Source organism: Cyprinus carpio, chromosome A19, assembly GCF_018340385.1.
Source record: "Cyprinus carpio isolate SPL01 chromosome A19, ASM1834038v1, whole genome shotgun sequence".
NCBI lineage: Eukaryota > Metazoa > Chordata > Actinopteri > Cypriniformes > Cyprinidae > Cyprinus > Cyprinus carpio.
In genome coordinates, this window is record NC_056590.1 from 16,767,820 (window position 1) to 16,778,410 (window position 10,591).

At 38.2% G+C, this 10,591-nt stretch overlaps 1 protein-coding gene across 1 annotated transcript; it reads left to right on the forward strand.

Annotated features, from left to right (window-relative positions):
* The first annotated feature begins 6 nt into the window (after positions 1 to 6).
* Positions 7 to 10,390, forward strand: LOC109062514 (macoilin-1-like). Its single transcript, XM_042776780.1, has 11 exons — positions 7 to 228; positions 1,161 to 1,302; positions 1,417 to 1,543; positions 3,028 to 3,151; positions 3,573 to 3,751; positions 5,002 to 5,512; positions 5,590 to 5,748; positions 6,196 to 6,378; positions 6,534 to 6,654; positions 8,453 to 8,627; positions 8,713 to 10,390. Exons 1-11 carry the CDS (start codon positions 149 to 151, stop codon positions 8,913 to 8,915), a joined length of 2,004 nt encoding a protein of 667 aa, XP_042632714.1. The 5' UTR covers positions 7 to 148; the 3' UTR covers positions 8,916 to 10,390.
* Positions 10,391 to 10,591: the final 201 nt, after the last annotated feature.

Below are 10,591 nucleotides of genomic sequence, written 5' to 3' on the forward strand. Positions count from 1 at the left end.
CGCTGACTGTTTTTATTTATTTCTTTGTGTCTAGTGGTAGGAAAACACTTGACAGTCCCGTATTCGCGTAGCGATGCGCACCAGTATTAGGACGGTCACGTAGTTTCCCCTCGAGTGTTCAAAGTGACGGGAATCTAAAGGGTGGAGAATGAAGCGGCGCAATGCGGACTGCAGCAAACTCCGTCGCCCGCTGAAACGGAACCGAATCACCGAGGGTATTCACAGCAGGTACGGACGGAGGAGCTCCCGGGCACCGACCGCACCGTAATGGCGTCTCTGGACTGAGCTCGTCCGTTTATGAGCTGTCACAGTCAGATACAGATGACAGTTCACTGCGATCATTCACTCCGGCCTGAGTGTGAAGCATATGTCTGGACGCTGGCTTTCGTGTTTCAGCCATACGTTTCAGTAGAGCAGGATATGAAATTATAGGATTACATATAATACTAACCATGGCATGAATGCTCTTATGCAGTTGTCTTTTATAGCCATCATCACTGTGCTCTGCTGGAAGATCCAACTTGTGCAGATGTGTTTTGGATCATGGTAGCTGGTGCTTAGCTGCTCACTGGCTGCACAACCAGCTACAGTATAAAAACAGCTTGACCAACTGGTAGCTGGATTGTTGCTGGTCCACAAAAAACACCACTACAAATCTTCAGCTGGATCTTACAGTCGGGCATTGAGATGTCATATATGTTGATATGTTTAGATTAAACCTTGTGCAACTTGATGCTTTGAGTGTATGCATACACACCACCAAGATCTGCTCCGCCAAAACCTCCTCTTGAATAGTTTTTTTTTTTATGTTATTTCTTTTATTTATGTATGTAAGGGAAATGGATGGCTCATTCGAATGTGTCATGGAAATGTCTGCAGTGAATGTAAATTTCTGTGGTTATGCTCTTCTTGGATGCTCACACAAGCCTTCATTAAATGTTATCTTTTTAGAGACTTTTGCACACACAAGTATAATATTTAATAAAAATATAATTTTATTTATATTTGTATTTACCTGATATACTGATATAAATCCTCCCTAGAAATATATATATATATTGACCTTCAAGTAATTGAAATTCATTTATATAAAAAAAAGCTTTGCTTAAGATTTCAAGAATTAGTTTTTATTATTCTTCTGATTTCTCTTGATCTGGCAGTACCTTCCTGTACCTGAAGTTCCTGGTGGTTTGGGCGCTGGTTCTGCTGGCTGATTTCGCATTGGAGTTCAGGTTCGAGTATTTGTGGCCTTTCTGGCTTTTCATCAGGAGCGTTTACGATTCCTTTAGATATCAGGGACTGGTGAGTATTTGGCTCTGCGCGGTTCTTTGTAAACCAGCATTGTATGCCTCTTTGAATGACGTGTTTTACACCGGTTAAATCGATCATCTCTTCACTTCTCGTCTGATTCCACAGGCGTTCTCTGTGTTCTTCGTGTGTGTCGCATTCACATCAGACATCATCTGCCTCCTGTTCATCCCCAAGCAATGGCTGTTCTTCGCCGCCAGCACGTATGTCTGGGTACAGTACGTGTGGCATACAGGTAGGTCAACATCGCCGTCTGACTTTCCACGAGTATCTTTTTAGGAGTAAAGCTGCTTACACTCTAGAGTTGATTAAATTTGGAAACACTAAGAATCCGTTGATTGGATGTGGATGGTGCATTTGCAGAGAACGCATGGGAGAAATGTGTTGTATCATGTAACCGAAAGTTAGGCTTCCATTCACCAATGAAAACTCCAGCTGTGCTTTCAGAAACCCAATTGATTGTTTTCAGGTTTCATTTCAAACTGTCCCAGTTTGTTCCACATTTCTGTCCATGAATTGATCTGTCGGAGGTTTTGCTGGTGTCTGAGCGCCTTTGTCGCTGATTATTCAGGGGCATAATTCAGGAGCATTCCGCTAAATATTACGCAACTGTTCACTTTTCTGCCAGTTTCTAGAGAGGGAGATGTTGAAAGGGCTTTTCATATGCAAATATACCGTTTAGATCTCTCTGGATAGTCCTTTATCTTGAATGTGTTTGATGATTGCATAAAAGAAAAATATGAGCAAGTGGTATCTTTTTTTTTTTCGAAGCACTTGTTGGTGATGGACAACATAGTTTATGTACAGTACCATTCAAAAGTGTTTTTTTTTTTTTTTTTTTACTTGATCAAACACAGTAAGACGGTGATCTTATGAAATATTACAATTTAAAATAATCTCTTTGAATACATTTTGAAATGTGATGAAAAGCCGAATTTTCAGCATCATTACTCCAGTCTTCAGTGTCACGTGATCCTTCAGAAATCGTGCTAAGATGCTGATTTGCTGCTCAAGAAACATTTACTATTATTATCAATGTTAAAAACAGTTGCGCTGATTTCCAGAAATTCTTTGTATAGAAAATAGAAAACAGCATCTGAAGTAGAAATCTTTACATTATATATGTCTGTATTATTATTATTATTATTATTTTTTTTTTTTTTTTTTTTATATATCAATTTAATGCATACTTGCTGAATATATATATGCTTCCGTGATTTACCTTTCTCTTGTATTTGATCTCTGAGTGAACAGCAGAGATTTTTGATGGATTTTCAAGTGCTCCGGTCATTATATGATCTTTTCTTGGGTCGATTCAGTGATACCTCAGGATGGAGGAGGAAAAGAATTGCTGACACTGAATGATTGTTCCTTGAATACTGCTTCAGTACACCTTGAGCTGTGACTGTGATTGCTCCTGCTGACACACAACTTGCAGCGTGCCTCAACAAGAGAGGGTGCTTTCAGCAAACTAGGGTTTTGTTTGCAGCTTAGAGCTTGTTTTGTGAAACCTGTGTGACAATATTGATCTCAGAAAACAACCGGTAGCCTTTTACACAACCTCTCAAGGTCCCTAATGGGCTAGAAGTCATTATAGTTTGAAGAATTATGCATTCCTAGATATGCCATAAGAATGTCATAACTATTAGCAGCAGACTATAGATCAGTTGTTGAACATTATATGTAGTTTTCACTCTCTCTTTCTCGTTCTATTTTCAGAGCGAGGTGTGTGTCTGCCGACTGTCTCTCTCTGGATTCTCTTCGTCTACATCGAAGCAGCCATCCGATTCAAGGATTTGAAACATTTTCACGTAGACCTTTGCCGTCCATTCGCAGCTCACTGGTAAGCTTTGCTCGCATTTTACTCGCCCACGTGTCATTCCAAACCTATATGATCTACTTTCTGTTATGGAACAAAAGAGGAGAAATTTTAAAGTATGTTCATGCTGCTCTTTTCCAAACTATAAAATGTATCCTTTTGAGTTCCATGTAAGAAGGAAAGTCATAAAGGCTTGCATAATTGAAATATCTCTTCAAGCATAAAGTCACACCACAATATGCTTCACAAATTTTTGATTGTTAAACATGGCTGATGTAACTGTACTACTTATAACGCAAAGTCAGCTTTGTATTTGTAAACACACTGGTGGTGTTTCCATAGCAGCACATGGGAGTGTGTCTGATGTTGAGTCATCACTAGTTGTACCAATCATGCTTTTTTTTTCTGTTTTCTGTAACACGATGTTCTAACCCTTTAATTGCAGCATTGGCTATCCCGTGGTGACGCTGGGCTTCGGATTCAAGAGTTATGTGAGCTATAAGATTCGTCTGCGGAAACAAAAGGAGGTGCAGAAAGAAAATGAGTTCTACATGGAGCTCCTACAGCAGGCCCTGCCTCCAGAACAACAGATGCTTCAGAGACAGGAACGAGAGACAGAGGAGGGTAAGATCACTGTTTGACCGGTTTGATATTACGGTCACATCTTCTTCATTTCTTAAAGGGGACACCACGCAAAACTATAACACAAAGACAAAAAATCATCAATGATGTATATATGAATTTTGAGTTGAATTATTTAAAAATTTTACACTACCTTTCAAAAGTTTGAGGTCAGTAAGATTTGTTTCAAAATATATATATATTTTTTTTACTGAGCAAGGGTGCATTAAATGTATGAAAAGTGACAGAAATGACATTTATAATGTTACAAAAAATATCAATTTCAAATAAATACTATTCTTTTAAACTTTCTATTCATCAAAGAATCCTGAAAAAAAGTATAGTTCTTACAAAACTATAAAAAAAAATGTTTTCAGCCTACTACAATATAATAATAATAATGATAATAATAATAATAATAATAATAATAATAATAATAATAATACAAAATGGTTATTGTGCAGCAAAGCAGCATATTAGAATGATTTATGAAGGATCATGTGAAACTGAAGACTGGATTAATTATGCTGAAAATTCAGCTTTGCATCACAGGAAGATGTTATATATTCAAATAGAAAAGTTTTTTTTTTATTGTAATAATATTTGACAATACTGGTTTACTTTTGTTTTTTTGTTTTTTGTTTTTTGTTTTTTTTTTGTATTTTTGATCAAATAAATGCAGCTTTGATGAGCTTAAGGAACTTCTTTCAAAAACAAAACAAAAGTATCTTAACTCCATTCCAAACTTTGAACAGTAGTGTATATTTTTAATAATATATCTGATCTATTATGTGAAACAGTACAATCAATTTGAAATATTTCTAAGTACATTTATTGCATGATTAATTCAACAATTGGAAACCAGTTGTCATAAACATGGTTATTTTGCAGTTTTATAAAAAACAAAAAAAAAATGTTTGTAATTTTTGGCAGCCCAATCAAAGAGATGGTAAAAGTCCTGGTTAATAATATCACGTAAGGTTCATTCATCTCGCTGGGAATGAAAGGGTCAACTTTAGAGCACTGCAATGTAGGAAACAGTAAACAGCGAGCCTAATGGTATCTAGGTATTCCATGCATACAGAAGATTTTCATACTGAGCACATCAAACATACTGCAAAAATAATATCAGTCGTATGGTTGTACTTCATAACCTATTCATTTGCATGATGCTTTCCAACTTGTGTTTCATTTGTAGTCCTACCAGTCAGACAGCATTGCCTTGTAACCTTAAAATCTCATTCATTTGGCAGCCACCTCAAAAGGCTTGTTTGAAGCAGACTCGTTGATAGTGGCTCAGAACGGCTCTGCTATTACCAAGAAACTGCCCGTCTCTCTGCCTGAACTGGAGTACAAGGAGAAGGGCAAAGACGGGGGGAAAGACAAAAAGCAGCAGCAGCAGCAGCACAGCATAGGAATAAACAACAACATCCTACAGACTGTGGATGCTAAACTACAAGACATTGAGTATATGGAGAACCACCTAAACACTAAAAGACTCAACACCGAGCTTGGCAGCAGTGCCGAGAACCTGTTCCAGAAAGAGGAGGTGGGCGGTGGAGGCGGAGGCTCTGCCACCTCCAAACATTACAAAAACTCCTCCCCCCATAGCCACAACTCCACCAATGGCAGCGTACCATCCTCCTCATCCAGCAGGAGTGAAAAGAAGCAGAAGTGTGCAGGGAAGAACCTTGCACCTCACAGAGATCTGATGGAGAACTGTATACCTAACAACCAGCTCAGTAAGCCAGAAGCATTAGTGCGGTAAGACTCCTGCTGTGGTCTGATTCAGCCATTGGAGTGAATCCGTCCTGTTTATTCCCTTCTTCTCTGTCTGGCAGGCTTGAGCAGGATATAAAGAAGTTGAAGGCTGACCTGCAGGCGAGCAGACAGGTGGAGCAAGACCTGCGCAGTCAGATCAGCTCTCTGAGCAGTGCTGAGAGGAGCATGCGCTCTGAGCTCGGTCAGCTCCGCCAGGAGAACGAGTTGCTGCAGAACAAGTGAGAAATCACCTGCTTGAAGCATAAAAATAGTGCTTGCCAATATATGCCAAAACATGTGTTTTTTTATTGAAGGTGAATACTAGTGTCAGTTATTTAAAAATTCATCATTGATATCACAAATCATTGTGATTGGTCAGTCCTTTTTTTTTTTTCTTTTTTTTTTAACCAGTAAATCCCATCAGTAATCATTTTTAATAATATATTTCCTTTGTATATCACCTCTCATACATTCAAATCTCAAACTTAAAGTTAACAAGGAAAAAAAAAAATCTGTTTCCAAGGTCCGCAATGTTATGCTAATCACTACAATTGTTAATCATTAGTATAGTACTAGCTAATTATTTTTTTGTGGTAACACCTGCCTGTTTATCATCAGATGCACATTTGCATCTTTCTACCTGCAGTTGTTTATGCCAGTGTTGATTATGTGTGTCTCTGTCTTAGACTTCATAACGCTGTGCAGGCCAAACAGAAGGACAAGCAAATGATTGTGCAGCTGGAGAAGCGGCTCAAGGCAGAACAGGAAGTGCGAGCCGCAGTGGAAAAGCAACTTGCAGAAGAGAAGAAAAGAAAGAAGATAGAAGAGGCCACAGCTGCACGTGCTGTCGCTCTGGCGGCTGCCTCCAGGTGAGACTTAGACAAATAGTTCTCCCAAAAATATGGCCTCAACCCCGTATTCTGTGGTATAGACGTAACATGCTATTTGGTGCTGTGTGTGTTTGTGCATCTTGTTTTTGTTATGTCTGTGTGCTGGTGGGCTTGACTCTCACCTCCCTTCACAGAGGAGAGTGCACAGACTCACTGAGGAGTCGCATACGTGAGCTGGAGTCGGAGTGCAAGAAGCTCACACATGACATGAAGCTAAAGGAGGAACAAATCAGAGACCTCGAGCTCAAAGCGCAAGTAAGCCAAAACCCCTGCTCACATGCTGCTTTAATATGCTTTTTAGCAATGTTATATAGCAATATTTAGAATAAAGCATTCTGGGAAGGATGGCCTTTGTGAGGCACAGAATAATAATAATAAAAAAAAATAAAAAAAAAGTTGGTCCTTTTAATTTTTCATCAAATATAACTTGTTCCACCGCTGGGCAGACTTTCTTGTTCAGCTGTTGTTGTCTAGGCCATGAAGGCTTCTGGATAATGTTAACTCAATAACAAAAATACTGGGGTCGGTAAGATTATTAGTATTATTTTAATATATAATTATGAGTTACAATAAGTATCTTATGCTCATCAAGGCTGCATTTATTTGATCAAAAATACCACAAAACAGTATTATTGTGAAATATTATTACAATTTAAAAATACTGTTTTAATAGATTTTAACATGTAATTTGTTCTGATGGCAAAGTTGAATTTTCAGCATCATTACTCCAGTGTTCATTGTCACATGATCCTTCAGAAATCAATAATATCCTGATTTGCTGCTCAGGAAACATTTGTTATTAATATGTTGAAAAGAGTTTTGCTGCTCAATGTTTTTGTGGAAACCTTGATACATTTTTCAGGATTTTATGATTAATAGAAAGTTCAAAAGAACAGCATTTATTTGAAATAGAAATCTTTTGTAACATTATAAATGCATGTTGAGTGCTTATAAGTATTTTAATACACCCTTGCTGAATAAAATGGCTAAAAGAAAGTGTATACAATAAAATAAATAAAATTTACCAACCCCAAACTTAGTATAATGCTTTTTTTTCTTTTATTCTGTGAACTTAAAGTTTTTGAGGTTTTAATTATTATTATTATTTTATTTTTTTAAGCGAAATTTGGTCTGATTTGACCTGATTCCTGGGACAAAGTGTTTATCATCTTCACAAACAGCTGCAAATTCTCATTCATGTCTGGAAGCAGCTTTATAGGGTGCTTTCACACTTGGTTCGCTTGCCTGGTCCGAACCCGAGTTCGATTGCTTCCCCTCCCCCTGCCCCCGCTGGACTGCGTTCATATTATGTTATTTGGGTCTGAACCGCGGTTAGTTTGCATCATCAAGCCAACAGCTGTTTATCCCGTTGCTTAGTAACGGTGGCGCAGGAGAAGGCGGCAAATGCATAACATTGCTCTCTGCACTTTTATATATTTACGTTTTTGAACCATTCGTGTTGTTTACAAAGCTTCTGTACATAACGGCACTTACGTCTGTCTTACGAATGTAACGTTACTGCAAATGATCTGAAGAACACTGAAGGTGAACAGAAATGAGATATACAGCTCTCTGTTTGCAGCGCGTCAGTCACGTGCATCAGGAAAGTGAGTGAAACACACACACAAACACACATTTTTATCAAATAATACGTCGTTAATAGTGGTTTACTTCCGCAATTTGGTACGATTGCGTTCACATCAGGAGCAAACCATACCGGAGTTCACAAGAACTGTACCCCAGACCACCCTGTTTAAGCGGACTCGGGTACGGCTCATGGGTGTGCACCTGAGTTCGGAAGACAGAGTACACATCTTCCAAACGAACTGAAATCTGGCGTCAGTCGAACCCGGTGCGCACCAGAAGTGCTAGTGTGAAAGCACCCATACAGTTCAGATGGATAAAATTTAACCCTAAGATTAATTTACCTCTTTATTTATTTTTCTCAAGATATTCCATTTCACTCAGCAATTCATCAGATTCTAGATGTAACATAAGTTGTGAATTGTTTCATATTGACTGAAACATACCTTCATTTACTTAACTCATGCAGGAGTTACGCAAATATAAGGAGAATGAAAAGGACACAGAGGTTCTGATGTCAGCGCTATCGGCCATGCAGGACAAGACCCAGCATCTAGAGAACAGTCTGAGTGCTGAGACCAGAATCAAACTGGATCTCTTTTCAGCACTCGGAGATGCCAAGAGACAGCTAGAGATTGCTCAAGGTCTGCACCCTTCCTGTCTTAATATATCTCTTAGGCTTTTCTGCTTCTGCTCACTACCCTAATTCTCTACTTGTCCTGCACACAGGTCAGATTTTGCAGAAGGAGCAGGAAATAAAAGAGTTGAAGCAGAAGATCGCAGAGGTCATGGCGGTCATGCCCAGCATTACCTACTCGGCAGAGACCAACAGCATGACCCCTGTGACCCCACATTACTCCTCCAAGTTCATGGACACCAGTCCTTCCAGCTTGGACCCCAATGCCTCCGTCTACCAGCCGCTCAAGAAGTGAATGTCCAATCACATCGTCCACTTTGCTCTCTGATTTGTCTAAGAAGTTCAGTATGCAAACCAATGGGATGGGGTAGTATTTTTGTTTGATTTACCCCTCCTCTGTTAGTATGGAGGTTGATAAAATAAGTGGAGGAATAGAGAGGGAAAAAGAAATGTCTCATTGACCAGAACTGCCCTCCTTGTGTTTAAGGTAACTTTTGAAGCACTTTCACCTAAAATCTTTTCTTGGTAACGGCACTTCAGCCTGTTGTGGTTCTTTTGACTTCCTCCATACGTTTTGTGAGGTCTTTATGAAGATCTTTCATGATTTTATTTAGCACCTCCTCATCTATGTGTTGAATCTGAACAGTTTTATGTGCCAGAAATGGTGGCATGACTTCTTTTACTTCCCTGGTATAAGCGTACCATCTTTAAGTTAATTGAATGTAAAAAGAAAAGGGAAAATGTATTGAGATGAGACAGAAGTATTTGTGATGGAAAACATTGTGTTTGTTGTAATGGAGTGATTAAGAATGCATTTCAGTTCAAGTATGACCATAGTATTGTACATCTTTGTTTTTCAAGGGAGGTAAAAAGCATTTCATTACAGATGTCGAATCTGAATTGGAAATATTTTAGGTTTCTGTTCCTCCCGTTGCTTTTTTTTTTTTTTTTTTAAGAGGTCGAAGACAAGGAAAAAAAACCCCGTATTTAAAAAGGGACTGATGTTCACGTTGTATTTGTTGACAAAAATGCTGCATAAATATTTGGTAATGTTGTCGTATTTTGCAGTCAATGCAAGTCCTTTTTGTTACTGGACAAAATTGAAATAGAATTTAATTGAAACCAGTTGAAAAGCTGAACATATGATGTCTTGTTTGCCAGTTATGTTACACAGTGCCTTGAAATATGTTGTTTGATATAATCTCCCACACTTCCCATGCCATATTCGCCCACCCCTAGAATCAATCTGGTTGGTCAGCACAGCTCATGACCCGTTTTTTATTTATTATTTTTTATTTAAAAATCATCTGCCGTCTTGTTGCCATGTGTTTTGTCAGGGTTAAAAAACATACTGGTAACAGCAAGCCCACTCTAATCCACCAGATATTATTTTGTCATGTCTCTAATTTACATTTACATGCTCATTGCATTTTATAATACTTGCTGAATGCTTTGATTTTGGTAAAATGTGCCAATATTTCCTTCCCTTCACCATTTAATGTCACTGAGGATAATGCAAACCATGCATCATTTCATAGCGACATCATTCAGTGACTGGGATAACACCTGAAAATCAATGCATTAATGAGTTCTCCTTCACACTTCTTCTTCAGTGGTTTAAGGTTTGTGTCATGATGCAGGCAGAATATGCTTGTTTGGTTTAGTCCTTGTTGTACAACAGGGCTTTCTTTTTTATTTGTCTACCTTGGGAAAGTATTACTGTGGATTGCATTTGGTGTTTTTATGGTAAACTTTGTGGAGAGTAAAGAACATGACTGTTTCTCTTTTTTTTTCTTTTTTTTTTTTCTTTCTACACTTCTGCAAATGCTATGAATATTTACAGCAGTCAAAGTAATCAATTCTAATGTAGGATTTAATTGGCTACAAATCTGTTTGTTCGTCCTTTTGAAAAGACAGCAGGGTTATTATCATCAACTAAACCAAAAAACATAAAATAAATATTTCATTACA